At 40.1% G+C, this 20,186-nt stretch overlaps 1 protein-coding gene across 3 annotated transcripts in view; it reads left to right on the top strand.

Moving 5' to 3' along the window:
* Positions 1–20,186, top strand: part of LOC121520462 (partitioning defective 3 homolog) — a 443,160-nt gene that overhangs the window by 214,687 nt on the left and 208,287 nt on the right. For all 3 annotated transcript variants that reach the window (XM_041803924.1, XM_041803923.1, XM_041803922.1), the window contains 2 exons: positions 6,710–6,835; positions 11,054–11,469. In XM_041803924.1, the coding sequence (XP_041659858.1) occupies positions 6,710–6,835; positions 11,054–11,469 (542 nt within the window). The remainder of the gene's footprint in view (positions 1–6,709; positions 6,836–11,053; positions 11,470–20,186) is intronic.

Here is a 20,186-nt window from a genome sequence, read left to right as displayed (position 1 = left end):
TCTGCAGAAAAGTTTAATTTTATCACCTGTGCATACAAACTCAGAGGTGTAGCAACAATAGACATATATAAGGCTTCTCACTGCCTCTCTTATTCATTTTTTAACCTTTATTTAAACCTCAAAAATCACAGAGGTTTCCCCTATTCACACTGTTGTCTTAGTACAACAATGCACAAACAAACCAGGAAAGGCTGATATTCAATTAAAACAATGATACAGTGGAGTAAATGGTTTGAGATCATCATACATTGTCCAAGAGAAACAGTATTATTAATATTCAGAATGTTTTATAAATAATGAAAGCTTAAGACAGATTTTTTTCGATTTTTTTTTTTTTTTTTTTTTGAAGGAAAACTGTCCAATAGTCTGGTATGGCCCAGTGGTCCAGTTTAGCATAGATGTCATATAAGATGATCTAGATCCAATCAGGGATTGGGACAATGTTATACAGAATACATGTGTTTATTTTACTAGTTAGTTCCCAAAATGCCCTGAGGCAGAATGCTTTACACTGATAAGAATGTGCAACTTGCACATAAAGTCAAATATCTACTTGATAGCAGCAGAATGTTAATCATGTTTATGCCATTTGTAAACTGAGCTTACATTTTTTTATTGATGCACAAGTGAAGCATTAGTAAAGCGTCCGTTATCATCTAAGAATTATGAATTAACTTCTGAATCATTTTTGAATGCGGTTAAAAATGAACTGTGCAAAGCAGATGGATTTGCCCGTTCCCGTGTTTGTCACTGGTGAATCCATCTTGCAAAGCTCCCGTCTGAACAGTTTTGGCCCGGTTAGAAAGTGACAGGACCAATCAGCGTCGAGGGGCAGTACTTTTGGGTGCGGCAGAGTTGTGACGTATGCAAGCAGCAACAAGAGGCCTGTGCAATAATGGCACAAGAGATTAGCGTGGATGCTGCCAAAGCGCCAGTTTTATCAGAACTTGGCGACAGAAGAACAAAGAACAGCAGTGGGTTGTTTTCTTTTCAAAAATGAAAAAAAGTCATGTACTGACATGTCTACAGTCACCATGGTTTGCATTATGCAGTTCTCTATGGAGTTTACTCCCTTGGTAGCGGCTACGACGTCACGCGTTTTGTTGCTCTGATTGGCCCAGAAAGATGTGACAGACAGAACTTTCATCCAATCACCCTTCAAGTTTTTTTCAAATCCTCTGCCCGTTCCCTTACACCGTCTATGAGAGGTTTACCAGACGGATGTGTGAAACAAATCCATCTGGCATGTCAGGTTAGCTAAAAAAGTCTCTAGCCCAAAACATACTGCTACCATTAGACATGCATCCACACGCCCAACTCCCATTATTTTCTGTACAACCTTACACTGGCAGAAGCCCATGCCATGGCATCTAATGCCACTACTCTATTCCCAGTGTAGCCGGTCACAGCTAGCAAAGTGTTTTACTGTGAGAACAGATGTGTTGTCCATCTCGACTGCCTTAGCTGTTCTGTTTGAGAGCAAAGAAAAATAAATTTAGAGCCATCTTTGAGGTAAAGACGATCATTGAGTTTGATTGTGGGATTAAGTGCCTGGTCCAGCAGTGGCAGGTGGGGAGCCTGACCACTGAGACACTGCTGTCTGTGTGTGCAGGAGTTAAGGCCAGTAGAAGAGAAACCCATAGAGGAATAAGCATGTTGCTTCTAGTTCTTTGTTAAAAAATATATTATGTAAGATAGCATTACAGTTTTTGGGATGTTTTTGTGTTGCTCTTATGGCACTATTTTTAAAAGGCTTGTAGCGAATGTTGGGACAGTTAGGGTCCAAAGTCTCTTATTTTTGAGGTCCTAACTTTACCCCTTAACTTAAGGGTGTCTGCAGGGTCTTGAAAAATGTTAAAAGTTGATAAACAGTCTAGTGAAAATTAACTGAAAATTGAAAGAAATTTAAAGTATTAAAGAGTCTTTGATGATGATTCAACAGGGTCTTAAAAAATGTATTATGTACTAATGCTTCAATAATAAATCACTGAATCATTTATAGCTCAGTTTATAAATTGCATATAAAAAATATGCTTTATAAATGATGAGTTAAGTAGTTATTAATGTTTTACAAATGCGTAGTTATTATAAAGTGGTTCCATGCAGAAAAGCAATTGTTACTGTTGGTTAAGAAGCTAAGATTAGCGTAACAAAACAGCAACTTTGGGAGTCTAAATTACCCGATAACAAAGCAGTAAGGTCATAGAAATGTTTGATTTTGATTTTGGAGATTCACACAAACATATCACATAATTACATAGTACTTTTAACAAGCAAACTAGTTTTTTACGCATTTTGGCAGAGCTTTTACAAATCAGCATACCACTGGGACAGCATGGTGCAGACTGACTACAAGACTTGGACCGCTTAGGTCTGCAGAGGCCATACTAGTGCTGCATAAAGCCAGTTAGAAAACATTATGAACCGGATTTACACAATCAAAATAGCAAAACAAAGGCAAAGTATGATGACAAGTGACTGCAAGTGGAATCACCAACACTGCTACACATGTACCAGGCATTCTCCCTAACGCACCTGCATAATCATGTCATCACTCATACACTCAATGCCATTTACATACCTGCACTCACACAAACATTTAAGATTGAAGCATCATGAAGCCATTTGCCAGTTTACAGTGATTAATCATGCTTGTTCAAGTGACCGTCATATTTCTCTGAAGCTGCTGTCACTTCAGCTTTACCCGACTCAAAGGAAACGTTGAACAGTGCACACAACAAACTCACATTTAGAAGCACACAGCTGGAACAGAGCTGTGAAAGAATTAGAGGAATTTCACATCTGGTTTGAATCTACTCAACGAGGCTGTTTTTGGAGGTTGTAATCAAAGTCGTGCACCCTTTTATAGCCGCAAGGATCCAGTATAAAGCTTGGTTTTAAGTGTTTGACATTGTTGCAACCTTGACATTTACACAGAGGTTCTTGAATCATGTAAAAAGTTTTTACAGCCAGTGCAAGGCCAGTTTCATGTAGGTCCAATGCTTCATATCGTTTTATAGCAATGGTAGTTCCTGCACAGCCACAGTTGCAGCCCCACAAACGTCCCAAACTTTCTTCATGCACCAAGACTCAAAATCCAATCAGCAGCTACAAACTCAGTGTAGCGCTTTATTGAAAATCAAGATCAGACCACTTTTCTCCTCGCCTGGCTTAATCAACCTAAAAGCACATTTATAATGCACTTTTCTTTTATTGGGGAAATGTCAGAGTCGACCCAAGATTAAGATGCTGGGCTTTCATCAGAGAAGTAGCCCCTCCACTGCAAATCGCATTGTGCTGTCACTCAAATCTAATCAGGGAGAATTGTCTCTGAACTTTTTCAACTTCTGAACTTCTCTGCCCTCTCTCTGTAATCACATTTTTGCTCATATTGAATTATAAGCCCCAGGCGAGGGCGAGTATTAAACCCGAAAATCAACCCGATTTACCTAGGCGACACTGGCTGACACTACCTCAGAAAGCCTGGATACACACGGACACAGACTATACACCGAGAACGACTCGATTAGGCTTGTGCCGTCTTTCCTACCAGCGCCTGATTTTCTTCCTCACGCTTGGATCTTTAATCCGCAAAGCGCCCTTTCAGGTGAAGTTAGCCTCTCGCTGTGGCTGTGCGGGGAAGGCATAAGCCAGTTTGCCACACTGGATTACAGGGCGACATCCGGTGCAGCTCAGTTCTACAGCCTCTTTCTCCAAACTGCACTATCAGGGGTTTAATGTAGCTGCTCTCTGCTGCTCTATGGAAGCACTTTGTTTATTTTCTGCCTGGAAAAAGCAACGCAGGAGTCTTAGAGGTTAGAAAATTAACACCAGCAAAGCAGCGACCCTGACTGTCGAGTTAGTGAATGTGTTGATTGCCTTTGAATAGATGCCTCCCCCACACAGCCTCTAAAGCGTCCTGATGCAATGTGACTGCTGCAGACGAACACTGATGATGCAAATGACAGGGCCGCACTCTTTTCAAGTACTACAGGATAAAGCAGAAGCAGCAATTAGGCATGGCTTTTTTACTGGCTGTAAAAGCTTTCAATATCATTGCAGTGAATGGTTCTTTGACCATGGGAAAAGAAATGTTTGTTTACAGGAATGCATTTTTGAAAATGCTGCAGAACAACAAGGCTAATGCAGTTTGAAATATGTTTTCAGGCCTTAGGAATGAAAGAGACAGTTTGAGTGATTTTGAGAAACCTTGGGGGATTTGATGGAGAAGACAAAAAGCAAAACAAATGTATAAAATGATTATTTTTGCACTTTATTAAACTTTATTCACCTTTTAAGAAACCTAACGGCAGCTGTGGTCAATGTTAGTCACAGGGAACTCAAAGTGCTTTAAAGTAGCTAAAGTGGCTGTAATGCTATAACTATCCAAGGTGTATGACCACAGGCTCTATGAGTGGGAAAAGATGGCATATACTCTTATAAAGGACATATATTTCTATATCTTACATATGTATGTATACACTATATAGACAAAAGTATTTGGCCAAACCTGTAAATGATTGAATTCAGTTGTTTCAATCAGACCTATTGCCACAGGTGTATAAAATCGAGCACCTAGCAATGCATGCTCCATTTGCAAACATTTCTCATACAAATTACTTCAAAGTCTTGGTTTGGTGCATCCTGGGAGAACGCTGCCAACCTGACTGCATTGTGTCATCTGGGAAGTGTGGTGGAGGAGGGATAATGGTATGGGGCTGTTTTACGGGGTTTGGTCTAAGCCCCATACCTCTAGAGAAGAACAGTCTTAACGCTTCAGCATACCAAGACATTTTGGACAATGCTATGCTTCCAACTTTGTGACAACAGTTTGGAGAAGGCCCTTTTTTTCCAACATTGCACAAAGCAATGACTAGTGATGGAATGTAACTAATTACATATACTCAAATTTCTGTAACTGAGTAGTTTTTGAGGTACTTGTACTTTTTGAGTACATTTTTTAACCAGTACTTTTACTTCTACTTGAGGGAGTTTTAACTAGAGTGTTTTTACTTAAGTACAATGCCTTTTGCTTTTTCTACCAAAAACTGTTGGACACAGCAAAAACTGTGACTTTAGAAGCTCCTATGTGCATATTTTTCATCAGTATGCACTGACTAAAGGCCGGCTCAGACTACATGATGTTTTTGGTCATTCATGATGGCACCATGTCAGACTATGCAACAAAAATCTTGTCACGTCTTGGCTGACAACCTAGCCACACTACAAAAGTGATCTTGACTGCCCAGCGTATGCTGACATCACCACTGTCTCAGTGACTGAGTGTGAGTTCACAGGTTATCAGGGGGCGGGTCAAAGCGTGTCAATCACTCTACAACAGAAGTGCTATAAGTGATAGTAGCGGTCTTTTGATCATAAAAAATGAAAAATAAGAAATAATTATGGATTAGATTATGAATAAAAGTTATGGATATATCAAGAGGAGGACATTATAGACTGGCTGTCCTTCAGATATGTATGCATGTAATAATGTAAATAAAATAAAATGTACACATTAGTTTTAGGGAATAAAAGGGGATAAAAGTGGTAACTCTTGGAAATAATGATGTAAAGATAAGGAGCAAATGTTCTCCTGTTGTCAGATGTCAGGATTCACGTCGTTAACATCAGGTCAGGGAGACAAACTAGAGGACTATGTACGAAAAATTCTGACATGCTAGTTTAATTGAACAGTAGTCGTGAGATGTCTTGGATGCGACGTTATTAAGTGACGCCACAAGACCGTTCGACACTCTAAATCTGGCCTGAGTTTTGACGATGAGATGCAACATTGCAGTCTGGCTAAAATCTGGCTGAATTAAGCCAGCCTTTACTGTGAGGTTGACCTTACTGCTTTGTTCTTGCCAGAAGAGGCCCACCTTGGCTCAGATTTGCAAGATTTACTGTAGCTCTGTCATACTGTCAAATATTCAAGACTCTCAAAAGTGCAGTTTAACTATACAGAGTGTGGATTAATTTAGGCACTTCAACATTTTAAATTTAACTCTATATGAGTTTAATTAACACTGCCGATTATTAGTGTATTTAACTTAATTATACAGGTTGTGACTTGACCTGAACAATCTTGTTTTATTGGAGATCTGTTCTCTTTTTGTTTTGCAATAAGAAAATATCGAACAACTCCACATTTAACTTGAATACAATGGTGGTCTACTTTTTCCATCTCTGATAAAGATGCGATTTGATGTGTTCAATGTGGAGGATCGAGCACCTTTGGGATGAACTGCAATGGGCCTTCTCATCCAACATCAGTGCCTGATCTCATAAATGCTCTACAGAATGAATGGCCACAAATTCCTAGAAACTCTCCAGAATTACAGTACCTGTTGGCATAAAGGTCAGGTGGCCAAATACTTTTGTCCATATAGTGTATTAATATATCTTCACAGTCCACTACCATTGTGTTTTTTTCAGCTGTCTAAATCAAATGTTTTATAGCCTTAAGTATCCATGTAGCTGCTGGACTTGTTTACAGGATTAGACGTGTGAATACAAGGGTTTTCTGAAATTGTTTATGGAGGATTTGAATGGAGAACAACCAGAGTCATTGAAATTAGAGAGCAATTACTGTGGGGAGGTTTTAAACTATATCCTCCACTTCAGCTGTGTCCAGGCTACAGAAAAGCAGCCATATTGAATCCTTGGATTCCTCTTGCATCTTGTTGACATGAGCGTTTGACCATTTCAGGACTCTTGGCTTGTTGGTCAAGCGTCTGGAGAGAGGAGGCAAGGCCGAGCAGCAGGGCCTCTTCCAGGAGAACGACTGTATCGTCCGTATCAATAATGGAGACCTGAGAAACATCCGCTTTGAACAGTAAGACAGCAGCTCACAGGACCCGCTGATGAGCTCTGGTTGTCTCTGCACTTCCTGTGCGATTAGCTTGTTCAACCTTTGCTTCTTCCCTCTACAGCCTTGCACCTTTCTTTTAGCTGGTTTTGTTTCCCTTCATGCCTTTTTTAATACTGCTCTCTGCAATCCTGCCAGTGCACAGGCACCTCTGCTGCCTGTCACTGTGCTAAGCTAACCTCTCCCTATTTAACTCCTGTAGGTCGCACCCTTACTCGCTGAAGCGCTCCCTGCAATCCTCTCAGCCTTTATTTCCCCTGTGTTTCAGTAACAGCTCTGCTGGACTCCTACTGTAACACCTTTATCCCTTTTTCCATTGAAAAGAATGTGAATAAGGCTTTTAACATTCACAGCCTCTGCTTTTCAGCTCTGCTCACATCTCCTGCTTTCATTACCATTCCTAACAGAACCCACCTGCTAACTCCTCTCCTCTCTAGATGCTGCATGCATGCCTTCATGCTGCATATATAATTTTCACTGCTGAATTCAATTTAAGAAACCCACTGATGCATATATGTGTACTATTTTCACCTGTCATCTTAAATGTATACTAAATACATGGCATTTATGACTTCAGTGTATTTTATTCAATATTCTGATATGAACAGCAGCCACACATATTTGTATATATATGTGTGTTATGGTGATGAATGCCTCCTATATGCATATTTTGGATTCTGTTTGCTTGTAGGGGTTCTTCCATACACCATTGATCCTTAATTTTAACAGAATATGTCAGAAATGGCATATCAGCAACAGAAGTAGCCCATATCAATGGTAGGAAATAGTTTTATCAAAAGATTGTGAGAGGATAAGCGCTCATAAAGAACGCTTTAATCTCTAAAATGCACCATCCACATCTGAAAAGTTACATAACCTACCACAAAGCCTTTGGTTGTCAATGCAGCCTTACTATATAGGCTGATGGAAAGCAAGATTTGGGACATCACCAGGTTGTCAAACAGGCATCCCCCTGTTTGACAACCTGGTGATGTTACATGAAACTAGGCCCACAGTATTTCCACGAATGCGTACAGTTAGACCAGAGCATCACCATCCTTGCTAGCTCTTACTGTCCATAACCCACTGAACTTATTTTTGCCATTTCATTCTCAGTAACAAAAAAAAAAGAACACCCCACAGATTAGCCATGACTATTCCTTGAATCATAATTATTCAAAGACACAATAGCAGGTAGGAGAGTGTAGAAGGATAAGAAGAAAGAAGCAGGGTGAGAAGCCTGTTTAGGCCAGGGATTAACCCCTTCAAGACTATTCTGTATGCACTACTTCCCCCATTCACCGATTTTCACAAACCAAAAGAGAAGAGAAAAGAAAAAATGATGAGGCAGGCAGAGCTAGAGTGGGAAGCCTGTTAAGGGCTAAAGCTTAATCCTGCCAAGTAAGCCTGTTTACGCTACTTCCTCCTGATCCCTAATTTTCATTAAAGAAAATAGCAGAGAAGAGTGTAAAGAAACATGAGAAGGCAGCAGAACATTGAGGAAGAGAAAAAAGTACAAAAATGAGAGGAAGAGGGTAGGGCAAGCAGAACTGGTGTGAGAAGCTTGTCTAGGCTAGAGCCTATCTCTGCCAGGTTAGACTGTATATAAACTACCTTCCCCTACTTCCCAATTTTTTATGAAGAAAAATAGGAGGAAAGAGTGTATAAATGGGAGAAAGAGGATTGTGAAGGAAAGGCCAGGGTGAGATGCCTGTTTAGGCAAGAGCTTAACTTTGCCTGGTGAGGCTGTATGAACTACCTCCCCCTACTCCTCAGTTTTCATGAAGAAAAATATGAGGAAATATTGTATAAATTGGAGGAAGACTGTGAGGAAAGAACCAGGGTGAGATGCCTGTTTGGCTGGAGCTTAACCCCCTAGGCCAAGCTCTATACACCACTTCCCCCTAGTCCCCAATTTTCAGCAAGGAAAGGAGAAGAGAGTACAGAAGTTAGTTTTTGAAAAGGGGGTTTGAAACTCGATATAGCTGGAGCTTTACCCTACAAGGTTAGGATATGCTTCAAACAAATTTTCTTGAAGGCACAGAGAAAAGGAGACTGTAGGAATTAGGAGAAAGAGGATCGAGCAAGCCGAACAGGTTAGGAACCCTGTTTAAGCTTGAGCCTAACTGCCAGGTAAAGTTGCATGTACCACCTCCCCCTACTCCCAAGTTTTCATGACAAAAACTAGGAGAAAAGAGTGTATAAATTGGAAAAAAGGGGTTGTGAAGGAAGAACCAGGATGAGAAGCCTGCTTGGCTGGGGCTCTACCCCCTGGGTTAAGCTCTATGCACCACATCCCCCAACTCCCCAATTTTAAGTAAGGAAAGATGAATTGAGTCAAGAAGACAGTTTTTGAAAAGGGGTGTTAGCCCAATAGAGCTGGAGCTTCACCCTACTAGGTTAGGCTATATGCTCTACTTCCCAAAAATTTTCATGAAAGGAGAAGTGTGGAAAATTGGAAGAACAGGGTGGGAAGCCTATTTAGGCTTGTGCTCATCCCCACCAGGTTAGGCTGAATGCACTACTTCTCCCTTGTTCCCAATTTCTGTGAAAAAATGAATAGAGAGGGGAAAAAAAGTGCGACAGTGGAGGAGGTAAATAGAGCTTGGGTTGGAAGCCTGTTTAGGCTAGCACTTATTCCCACTAGGTTAGACGAAATACACTACTTCCCTCTCATTTCCAATTTCCGTGAAGAAAAGAAGATAGAAGAGAAATTGTGAGATAGTCGACGGGACTTCCTTAGAGCTTGGGTTGGAAGCCTGTTTAGGCTAGTGCTCAACTCTACCAGGCTTAGTTGCATGCTCTACTTCCCCTGTTCCCCAGTTTGCATAAAAGAAAAAAACGCAAAAGCCCACAATCACTCCAATAGACACCATGGGTGACTCCAAAAGCATCAAATTTTAAGATATGTTAACAGTTATTTTCGAAATTAACCCAGCCCTTACTTGAAAATAAATTTTCTTTGCTTATTTTTAAAAATAACTTGACTTATAGTCATAATTAAGGGTGTGCTTTATATAAATCATGGTCCCATTTGGAGTAAAACAGATATAGAACATGGTATTTTTTCATATACTAGTTAAATTTTGATTTAAAAACTGCTTCTCCAACAACCCAGCCAACCAAGATAGAAGCAGAGCATTTCTGAATATAACTAAAGTCACTCCAGTCCTCAAAACATGAAGAGGATGACAAAAAGATAAATTGATTCCATCAGTCTAATCAACCACTGGCTGAGATCTTAGTTGCTATGTCTAATTCTTATATGCAGAGTATATGCTATACAGAATTCAGGATAATGTGGAAGTAAAGCTTTCAAGTTAAACCAGTTTTAACAAAGCCGTGGTGTCCCTGCGGACACTACTAGGAGACATAAGCCAAGCTCTACATGGGAATTAGGCTTCCAAACATAGTGTTGTTGCAAGGGCATCAACAGTTGCTCTTGTTATTTAATGGTATTTTTATAGGCAGAGCAGATGAGATGTTGTCTGCCACTCCATCCAGGATGAAATCGTAAAGATGCCGAGACGAGGCTGTGCTCCTCAGGGAAGCTTATTAGTGTCTGGGAAAAAATGGCCCAGGAATTTCACAACCGAGATTTCCGGGGGGCCGCGTTCTAGTCGTCATTTAGGAGCCGACAGGGGTAGCAATAGAAATCTGGGGCTCTCCTTCCCTCTCCAGCTGTCAGAGGGCGAGGGAAGAGTCATTCCAAAGTCTGCTTTATTGAAACAGGTGGTGCTAACAAGGCTTGGGTGTCTCAGGGTGCTGACAGCCAACATAAGTTTCCATTCACACCTACTGTACATGAGCTCACAGCGAGAGGGGCCTTTAAAAGAGGATTTTCTGCAAACTATCTGTCGGATAGAGGTCTCCTTCATCTGAAGCCAAATGAGGGGATTATGTGATGGAGCTGTCGGGGAGGATTCTGTCTCTTTTTAGAGCTGCTCACACTGGCAATAAGTATTAATTAACATGTCAGAACGTTCAGGTGGGCGAAGATGGGTTTTCATCATACAGTATACACATAGATATCTGTGTATGGTGTTAGAGAAAGACATGGTTGAGGTAGAGTATACAGTCTAGGATAAGTGAGAATGATCATGGAGGTATTTAGGGCCTAAATCAGTGAAATAGTTGACTCTTTTCCATTGTCTTTCCAAATCCTCCCCTTGTGTTTGCATCCAGAGCCCAGAACATGTTCCGTCAAGCCATGCGCTCTCCTGTCATCATGTTCCACGTGGTGCCGTCGTCGATGAAGACCCACTACGAGCAGTTGTCCCATGCTGAGAGGAACCCAGCGTACTCCTCCGGACGTTTCAGCCCGGACTCCCTGACCGGCAGCATCGTCTCCGGCATGGATCACACCCCGCAGAGGATGTCACGGCACGGTTCCCAAAATCACCCACACTCCCACCCGCATCCTCACGCCCACGCTCACCCCGAACAGACTGACGGATACCCCCCTCTGACTCACCCGGCTGTCTCTGCGGCCAAACCCCCAACAGGACACACCCACTCGCCTCAGAGGGGGGCAAACGCAACGCCAACTGGGGGATACACCAAAAAAGTTGGAAGACGACTAAACATACAGCTGAAGAAAGGTGAGTGAAGAAAGACGCCTTTTAAAACCGTTAAAACCAATCAAAGTGGTTCAACACAAGAGTTGAAATAAATTTTAACTTTATGTTTCTCTAGCTCTTGCAACACACAAGGGGCCTTGCTGTTGACTTGAGCTGAAATGGTCTTGAATGATTTACAAGGGTTGATATCTGTTGGGAAAATATTTGAGGAGAAGGATGGGGTAATCACCTACAAAAGGACACAATTGAAAAGTGAAATGGAGGTTATAGACACCTTCTTAGCTTTAGTGTAGAAGTAAATATTCCCAGTCCAGAAATACACTGGAATGCAGCTTGCATTCCAGACTGTTTGAGGACCTTTGCAGCCATTTCAGACTGGCTGCATTGAGGCTGCATCTCAGCAGTGCCACAGCTTGATTTTCATTGAAGTGTTCATGTTTTCCAGTCAGAGCTTACAGACAGCCTGCATGAGTGCTGTGACGCATGCCCCCGATACACAGAAGTCACGTACAGAGAATCTGGAGAATATAGGGCAGGCTGATTTTTCTTCTGTGCATAACTCAGCCAAAAATGACAGGAGAATAACTAACAGGGACTTGTATTTACCCTTTCTTGCAGATATGCAAGTCCACATCAGTAGGATATGTTTGTGATGTGTTCTAAGGGCTTGAAAACTGGCTGTGGTCTACGGGGGGGGAGTAGGCTTGCCGTCGAGCTTGACCTTGGCTGGCAAGCAACACGTGTATTGGGTTTGTCTCTGGTTGCCCACCTCCTCACACTCCAGCCCCAGGTGGTGGCACAGCGGGCCTCTTGATGAATTCTTAGTCCCCCCTACATTCCTAAAACTTATGCATATGACTGCACATGCTGTTAACTACCTGCACACGAACACATGATGGCTCATTTTCATTAGCTCAGCACATTGGCTGTAGTAGTATGCACATGTGTAGAGACAGGGGTATGTGAGAGTGACCATAGCATCAGCATTGAGAGAGAGTTTTAGACATGCTGGTAAACAAAGTCCACAGTTATCCACATCTTCATGATGTGTTAGTGTCGCTGCATGGAGACAAACATGTCCGTCAGACTAGCTTGAGATAAAGAGTGTTTACACTCACAACAACTGAGAGAATGAGATCAGTGTATCGGTTGAATGAGTGACTGTGTAACCAGTGTCTTTCAGTTGAGTGCATTGATGACTTGATTAGTTTGTCTTTTCATTCAGATATAATCTGATAAGTTTATTTTGACAAGATAAAGAAATGGTCAAAAACAAATTGTCATTCATGAGGATTCTTTCTGCTTGCATTGCCACCAGATAACATGATCACTAATTAAAGCAAAACACCAGGGTTGTTGCATCTGTGCACAGAGGAAAATGATGTGGAAACATTCTGACGCTGGTCATAAGTCACCTGAGGAGATCTGATGTTGCTGTTGGTCAGTGGTGTGTATGATTAGCTCAGAGTTATCCCCTTTATCACTGTTGCCATGTTTGTAGTTTACATCTCAAACACATCAGCCTCAGGTCTTTGGGGTGCCTTGTAGAGCAGGAAGCTTTGAGGGGCCTGATATGGCCCTCGGGTTGCCTGTTGAAGATCACTGCTGTAGGTCCTATCAGCATGTGGCTAAGGAAAAAAAAATTACAGTTTGATTCTGCTATTCATGCTTTAAGTGTCCTAACACAACACAAGTGGTGCATTGTGAAGTAACGCAACACATCACTCTTTTTTAATCTCAATTCCCTTTTTTTATTTAAATACTAAAACATTTATTCAAATTTCTGTTGCATGCAAAACCTGGGAGAGGAATGATGGCACAAGGGAGATGATTAAGGCTCTGGGAGTGAGGCACAGGAAAATTATCTGGATTTTTGAGTTTGTTAGCTTGTGTTGCAAAGTGAAGATAGTCATGCATCTTTAATTTTTATTTAAAATAACATGTAAGAGATTTTAAGAGTTGGACATCCAGTGCTGCACAATGCAACACAACTCTTAACTCCCCTTTTGGACACACTGTTGGCCTCAGAAATCTGTTCTTAATTTCTACAATCAAAGAAAGTTCTTTATTATTTTATCATTGTAGGAGAAAAACACTTCAGTCACTACATGATTCATTGCATCATTTCTGTTTTCAAAGTATCTTCTGATTCTTTCCAGAAAGTCTGTGAAAATCTACGCTTGTTTTTTGAATTCCTCAGGCTTCCAAAATTAAAGGGATGCTTTGTGCATTTCTAGTTTTTCCTTTCCAGCTGAACAAACAAGAAATTTCCCCATTCCTGGCACATCAAAAACAAGTGTTGTAACAATGAGTTAAGAAGTGGCTCCACCATGGAAGCATGCATAATGTGAACAATGATGTAACAGACTTAAAAACATCCAGAGTTTTACATACTGATGCAAGAAGCAAACGGTGGATAACGAGACCAGTAATCTCCACTGGATCTTGAGATGGAAATCAGGACTGAAAGGGGGTGCTGAGACTGGATCTTTTGGGATGTTTCCCTCATAAAGGCTTTGAGTGACAGCTGGCACAGGTGGTGCAAACCTCTGCCAACAGGATACCAGGTGTCGGTGCCAGGTCTCAGGGCCAGAGAGCTTGTTGCTTAGCAGCCGCTGGTCCCTGTGTGCTGTCAAATGCCACAGCAAAGAGTCTGACAGAGCTGCGCCATATGCCCGGTGAAGTTTTTACCAGAATCTGCTCCGTCTCATGGGGCTGAAATAAAACCAGAACAAAAAACATAAAAACACCCAGCTGCTTGTTGCCCATCCATCCTGGCTCGTAGCTATTTCCACTTGTTCCTCTGCCATCGTGTTTCCTCGTGCTCTCACGTCTGTGCTTAGTCATAAAACCCAGAATGCATTTGATTCTTCACACGTTATGCCAAGAGATCTATTATTTTCTCAGTGAAAGACGTTATCTTCCCTCATTCCACCTTTTTGTTTGCCGTTGTCGGAGCAGACACTTTCAGGGATTAGCAGCGACTCCCAAGAGGCCGTTTGGCTCATCTGTTTTGTTTTGAGTACCGACTTTAGCCTGCAGCTTTGAGCGCAGATTAAACTCCCCGTATTGTTTATGTGCTTGAATCAGACACCGGTCTCCTTGCAAATCCCGTGGACTATCAAAATCAATCACAGAATCCCCATTCTGCACAGGAAATTGCTTAGGTTTGTCTTAATCAAGCTAATGAGAGTTTAGAGATCCTCCTCCCTGTTTAAAGCCGGGAACACTACAAGCATTTACCGGTGAGTGTAACACCGCGCCTCGTCTGCCTGTGGGAAGTTGATTGGCTCATCAATGGAGGGGATTAGGTAGAGGATGTGAAACAGAATAGCTAAGTGTTCTGTTTTTCTTTGTATCAGCTCAGCCAGACAGGCAGTGGGGATTAGGGCCAGCACTCTGATACTGAAAGGATGCTCATTATTGTTCTTTTAATTGATTTTGTTTAACAATCTCAAAGACAATGTGATTTGGAAAGGTTTCACCACAAACACATACGAGGTAATGAAGGACCTTGATCAGAGGGATGAAGGATACGGTTGAGAACAGACACAACAAAGTTTTTTGAAAGTTAGGCCTATTTCTAGAATTTTGGGACCCAAAAGCTTTATAGAAACTTGAGTTTTCCAGTAAATTGCTTCGGTCTACAGAAATAGGATGGTATCTATGAATCATATATGATAAGGCTTCCACAATATAATCAGTCTGGTATCAGTAACGGCAGATATCAGAATTTCTTCTGATATTTACATCAGATATTCTGCCTGTGTATTTCGGCATATATGGACTGCAAATGTTGTCCACATATACCAATAAACTAGTCGAGTTTTATGTCAGTTGAGCCTTTTTCTTTATTCATTCTCATTCTTTAAACTTTAAGATGTTTTTTAAGGACTAAAGCTTGTTTCCTTGGTCATCCTCAAACCTTAAAGTGTGTCTAAAGGACTGAAATTTCTTGTCCGAAAAGCATATTTAAATATCGGTACCAAGTCGGTATCAGCTCAAATGAATCTGTTAGTATCGCCACGTCGGATATTGGCAAAAATCCAAAATCATACATCCCTATATATGATCTTTGGGTACAAATTTGTAGATCAAAGTTGTCTACAGAAAGAACTAGGCTGGATCAAATTATTAACAAATGTGTCTGTTAAAGCTAGATGAAGAATCTCTTCCTATATGTTAACGAGTGACATGTCATTTTGAAACCAGGAGCAGTCATTGCATTTTTATTTCAAACTTACCAAAGCAGCTAATTTAAAGTTGTTTAAGCAGAGTGTGGTTAGCATTAGCAGTGCTAACAACCCCAGCTTTTGCTGCTCTTTGCAGGTCTATTCCTAAATGCTTGTTCTGGAAAAGTTTGAATGTTTGACTGTTAATGTTTGTACAAACTTAAAGTGTATAGGCCAGTGTTAATTTTGGCAGCTGTTTTTAGATTTAATCTTAGTTTTAGTCTTTTGAAAAAATAGTCATAGTTTTAGTTACGTTGTAGTCCTTCATGTTCACCCTTCATGTTTTTAGTCGATGAAAACTCTGAAAACTTTTTAGTCCAGTTTTGGATGATTAGAAAGTCCTTACATTTTTTTACTTAACTCTAAGTCACATCATATTTTCTCTGTCAAAAAAATTAGCCAAATTGTAAAAAATTCATTCCATATAATCAATAGCCTACATGAAGTAATCTGAAATAAACTGATAAAAATACTAACATACATTGGATAAGGGACTTGATTCATAACAATACTCTTTTTGATAGGAATATTGGTGCATTTGGAGTGGAAAAATGAGACAATCATGCTTTCTATTTTATACTGCTAATCAGACATTTCTCCTGTAAAGGACCACATTTATTCAGATTTCTCACTAAAAACTAAAATTCTTTTTTCTCCATGTGACTTTGAATGCATCATAAGCGAACTTCATCCTCCTTGAAATGTCAGAAGTCTAACCGTCTTCAAACACATCATAATGTGAAAATAAGTCGCCTCCTTTGGCTCGTTAATCAGCATTTGTCTCGCCAATTTTAACACAGATTCCAACTTTGTATTAATATTTTTAACTAACAGGACCTAGAACAAGGTTTTGGATTTTTTTTATTGCTACAACTCTGATCAAGACTGAGGAGGATTACTGCACAGCAGCAACAGAAGCCAACATTAGGAGTCTATGCTATGAAAAAGCAGGTGGAGATTTTAAACGATTCAAAGGTAGGCTGGATGCATTTTAGTTTAATTTCTTTTTAAAAGCTCACTAGAATACAGAGAAGAGCTACAGGTTTAATCAACCTATGAGCTCCTCTCTCTGTCACCCTGCTCCTCCTGCTCTCTCTCCTCTGGGTGTTTTTGACAGCAGGTCAGACACACAGAGGAGAAATATCACAGAAATAGTCTTGTCTGGTCTCTGTAACAAAAAGTCATCTACTTTTCATCAAAGTTTTATCATCAGTGATCTATTTTTTAGCACATCCTCGTCCCATCTTTGTCGTTGAAAAAATATTGCTAATGAACATTTTTCATCATACGTTTTGTTATCAAAATTAGCACTGGTTTCCATGCTGCTTATTTGCTTTATAGTATTTTTAATATCAAACTTGATAAAATGAGTTGAAATGATGAATTGGTATCTTTCTGGATTTCCAGTAAAAACAACAGTAATCATACTGATAGCTGTGATATTTTAGACCATGATTATCATCATAAAAGATTTTGATATCATTGTACCTGCAGCATAAAGTGACTGTATTTCAGAGGTGTAAGGTTCAGGCCCTTGTTCCTGGCCCACCATCATCATAGCCTGCTAATGATACAGCTCACGAAACCAGATACCCACCTGGTGGTCATTCTAGTTTTTGTTTTTTTAGCAAATAATCCAACACAACTTCGCAGTCAAGGCAGCAGCATCGCAACACCACATTTATTATGAACGCAGTCTAGTAGACTTGAAGTGAGCTATGTCATGGTTATTTTTTGTTGGTTTTATTTCCTCAGAAAAATGTATGACTCTTTAACAAAGAGGAGCATTCCTGTGGCACTACTTTAGCTGCATTGATAGACACTCGAATAAAATCAAAGCCTGTAAGTCAGACTACTTTAGTTGAGTGCTCATCCTGCTGGGAATATGTAGCAGCCATTATTGACTTTTTTGATGTCAGTTGGAACAAGCTGTTGGAGTATTTCTATTTTTTATTTGTAAGGCATTTAGACCCTGAAAAATCAAAATCAAAAATACATCCAGATTTTACTGTTGCTGTGTGATGACCATCACTTCCATTGATGTCCACTGAGTCTGGATTAAAACCAGAGCTCCATTTAGTTACCCCTCTATAACCTGAGACAGTCTGATATTATCCTACCATTGCATTGCCTGTGCTTCACTTTCTCTCTTTAATTAAATACCGTGTTAGTATTTAAGGTCCTGAGGCTAAACTGAGCTCTTCTGCCCTGTGAACTCAAAACAAAGACCGGTATCCTCCTCCAAAGAATGAAGTTGCCTTGCCTCAAACATGTCCTACTTTTAATTATTCACTAAACCTACTTGAGCTCTGTGCTGACAGGACCGGATTTCTCCTCGTTTCCTGTATTTAACTTGCTTAATAGGAGGAAATTGTTTGTTTGTCTATTCAGATTATTGATGTGAGATACAGGCTTGTTTTACTAATGGTTCATAATGATACACTCTTAGGGGGTTAGAGGCAAAACTCGGAAAGTACACAAACAAAATCACATCCGCCCACATGAACACGGATTAATAAGCAGAGACGGATCAGCAAAATCAGGTCACATTAGGAAGAAGAGCGAGAGTCATAAACACGTCTGCACCAACGAATTAAGACTGGAACTTTGTGAACTAAAGTCTTCACCTGATGTATGTAGACGCCATTATCGGTTTTACTAATGACAGTTTTGTTTGTGGTAAAATGCATGCAGAAAGGAAAACTTGAGGAATTGTGGACTCTCTGTTCTTTTAAAAGTTTGTACTGTCCAGACAGAGCTGTTAGTAGATGGTACAAGTATTTTGTGCTGCTTCCTTCTAATGGCCCATGATTATCATCCACCATCCGCTGCTTGTCCTGTCACGTAAGCCCAAATTGTCTTTACTATGGTCCATCCAGAGTTCATTTTCATCAGGGGGGTGGAGAATCGAGATCGCTTCCATGATGCCCTGCTACCATCAGTATCATCTTTTTGTGTCACTTAGATAGAGTCCACTTGCAGTAGAATTTACATGCCATGTGTTAATTTGATTTATAATCATTTGATCATCAGTTAAAATAAAGAAAATATATTCAAACAGGTGAAAACAGACATGCACTGATGTATAGTTCTTGTGTCTGAAGCCTGGTATACACTGTAGGATTTTGGACTGTTCCAGACTAACTATTACCAATCGTGGTGATATCTTTGGTCGTGGCTTTTAACCGGCGGTCCTTCGTCGCTCTGTGAGATAGGTGGGTGGACGGCCGTTGTCATGGTCTTTGGATCAAAGATAGCCTGGGATAAAATTCTGACTTTAGGGTGGCCATCTCACAATGTGAGACAGCAGAAGCTTTTGGGATTGCAACAAGGAGGAGAATCTTGATCTCAGATGTTTTTCTAAACCTAATGAAACCACAATTACAACGGCCTTGTTGTTGCTTTCTTCATTATTTACCACAGCACTGGCAGCAAAGATGTGTGTCGTATTCACTTCAAGGCCTTAAATATCCCCATCACACCAGCTGGAATCAAAAAGCCTCATGTTTGAAGAGTAAACCTAAAGCTGATGTAAATATGCATGTATCGTTTCAATGAGTGACCATGTTAACTAGTGACTTTCACACCAATGCTTCTGTGACTCATTTTGTACTAATGTAGTTTTTCATTGACCCCTTATATGATAACTATATTTAAGATTGTGTTGATAAAACTACCAGCACTAATGCATTAGTAACAATTAATTAAGATCCATAACTAGTGCACTGTTACTATGTTTTTTAATCCCAATTAATTGCATGCTTATCCTTCCTTTCAGGACACTTTGGTTAAGCCAAGTCAGCGTCTCTCTGCAACCACAGTTACTTAAAATGAGTCCAACACTGTTCCTTAATGTCTCATTTTCCTTTTAAAAACTCACAGACAGTTCAGTGGACAAACCAAAAGTCGTTTAAACCTTATGATTTCTAACATTTACCTTCATACTTACTTTCCATAGCAAGTTCCTTTTTCCACATTAAATTCGTGTTAAAGTTATTTATTATTAGCCTAAAGATCCGTATTTTCTTTCAAAATAAAAGTGTGTGTGTATCCAAACAGAAAGTCAGTCACCCTAAGTTGAAACAAAAATGTTTTAATGCAAATTAGTGGGATTTTAAAATCTGTAGATTAACTACAGAAGACAAGAGATCAATCGCAATTCACAACTTTTATTAACTACAGGGTTTTTTTTAAACTAAACAAGAAACAATGCAAAAACTTTATTTTCAGCAACTGTTTTAACACCATCATCTGCAGATGCATTTTGCTGAAAGTCACCAAATATCATGCTCACTAATTTATGTGTGACACTGGACAATTACATCCATACATGCAGAAAAATGTTAAAGAAACAGCGTGTGACTGTTTCTGATCACAAGTCATCTGTCTGAGCTGTTTTGATTATACTATTAAATAATAATGTTTATGATGTGAGTTTTTAGCTCAGAATGATCACCATTTTCACTGTCACACTGTCTATAGTTTACATTTTTCACATTAGATAGT

Source organism: Cheilinus undulatus, linkage group 13 (genome assembly GCF_018320785.1).
Source record: "Cheilinus undulatus linkage group 13, ASM1832078v1, whole genome shotgun sequence".
NCBI lineage: Eukaryota > Metazoa > Chordata > Actinopteri > Labriformes > Labridae > Cheilinus > Cheilinus undulatus.
Note: the sequence above shows the minus strand (reverse complement) of the source record. Positions and strands in the feature narration are given on the sequence as shown.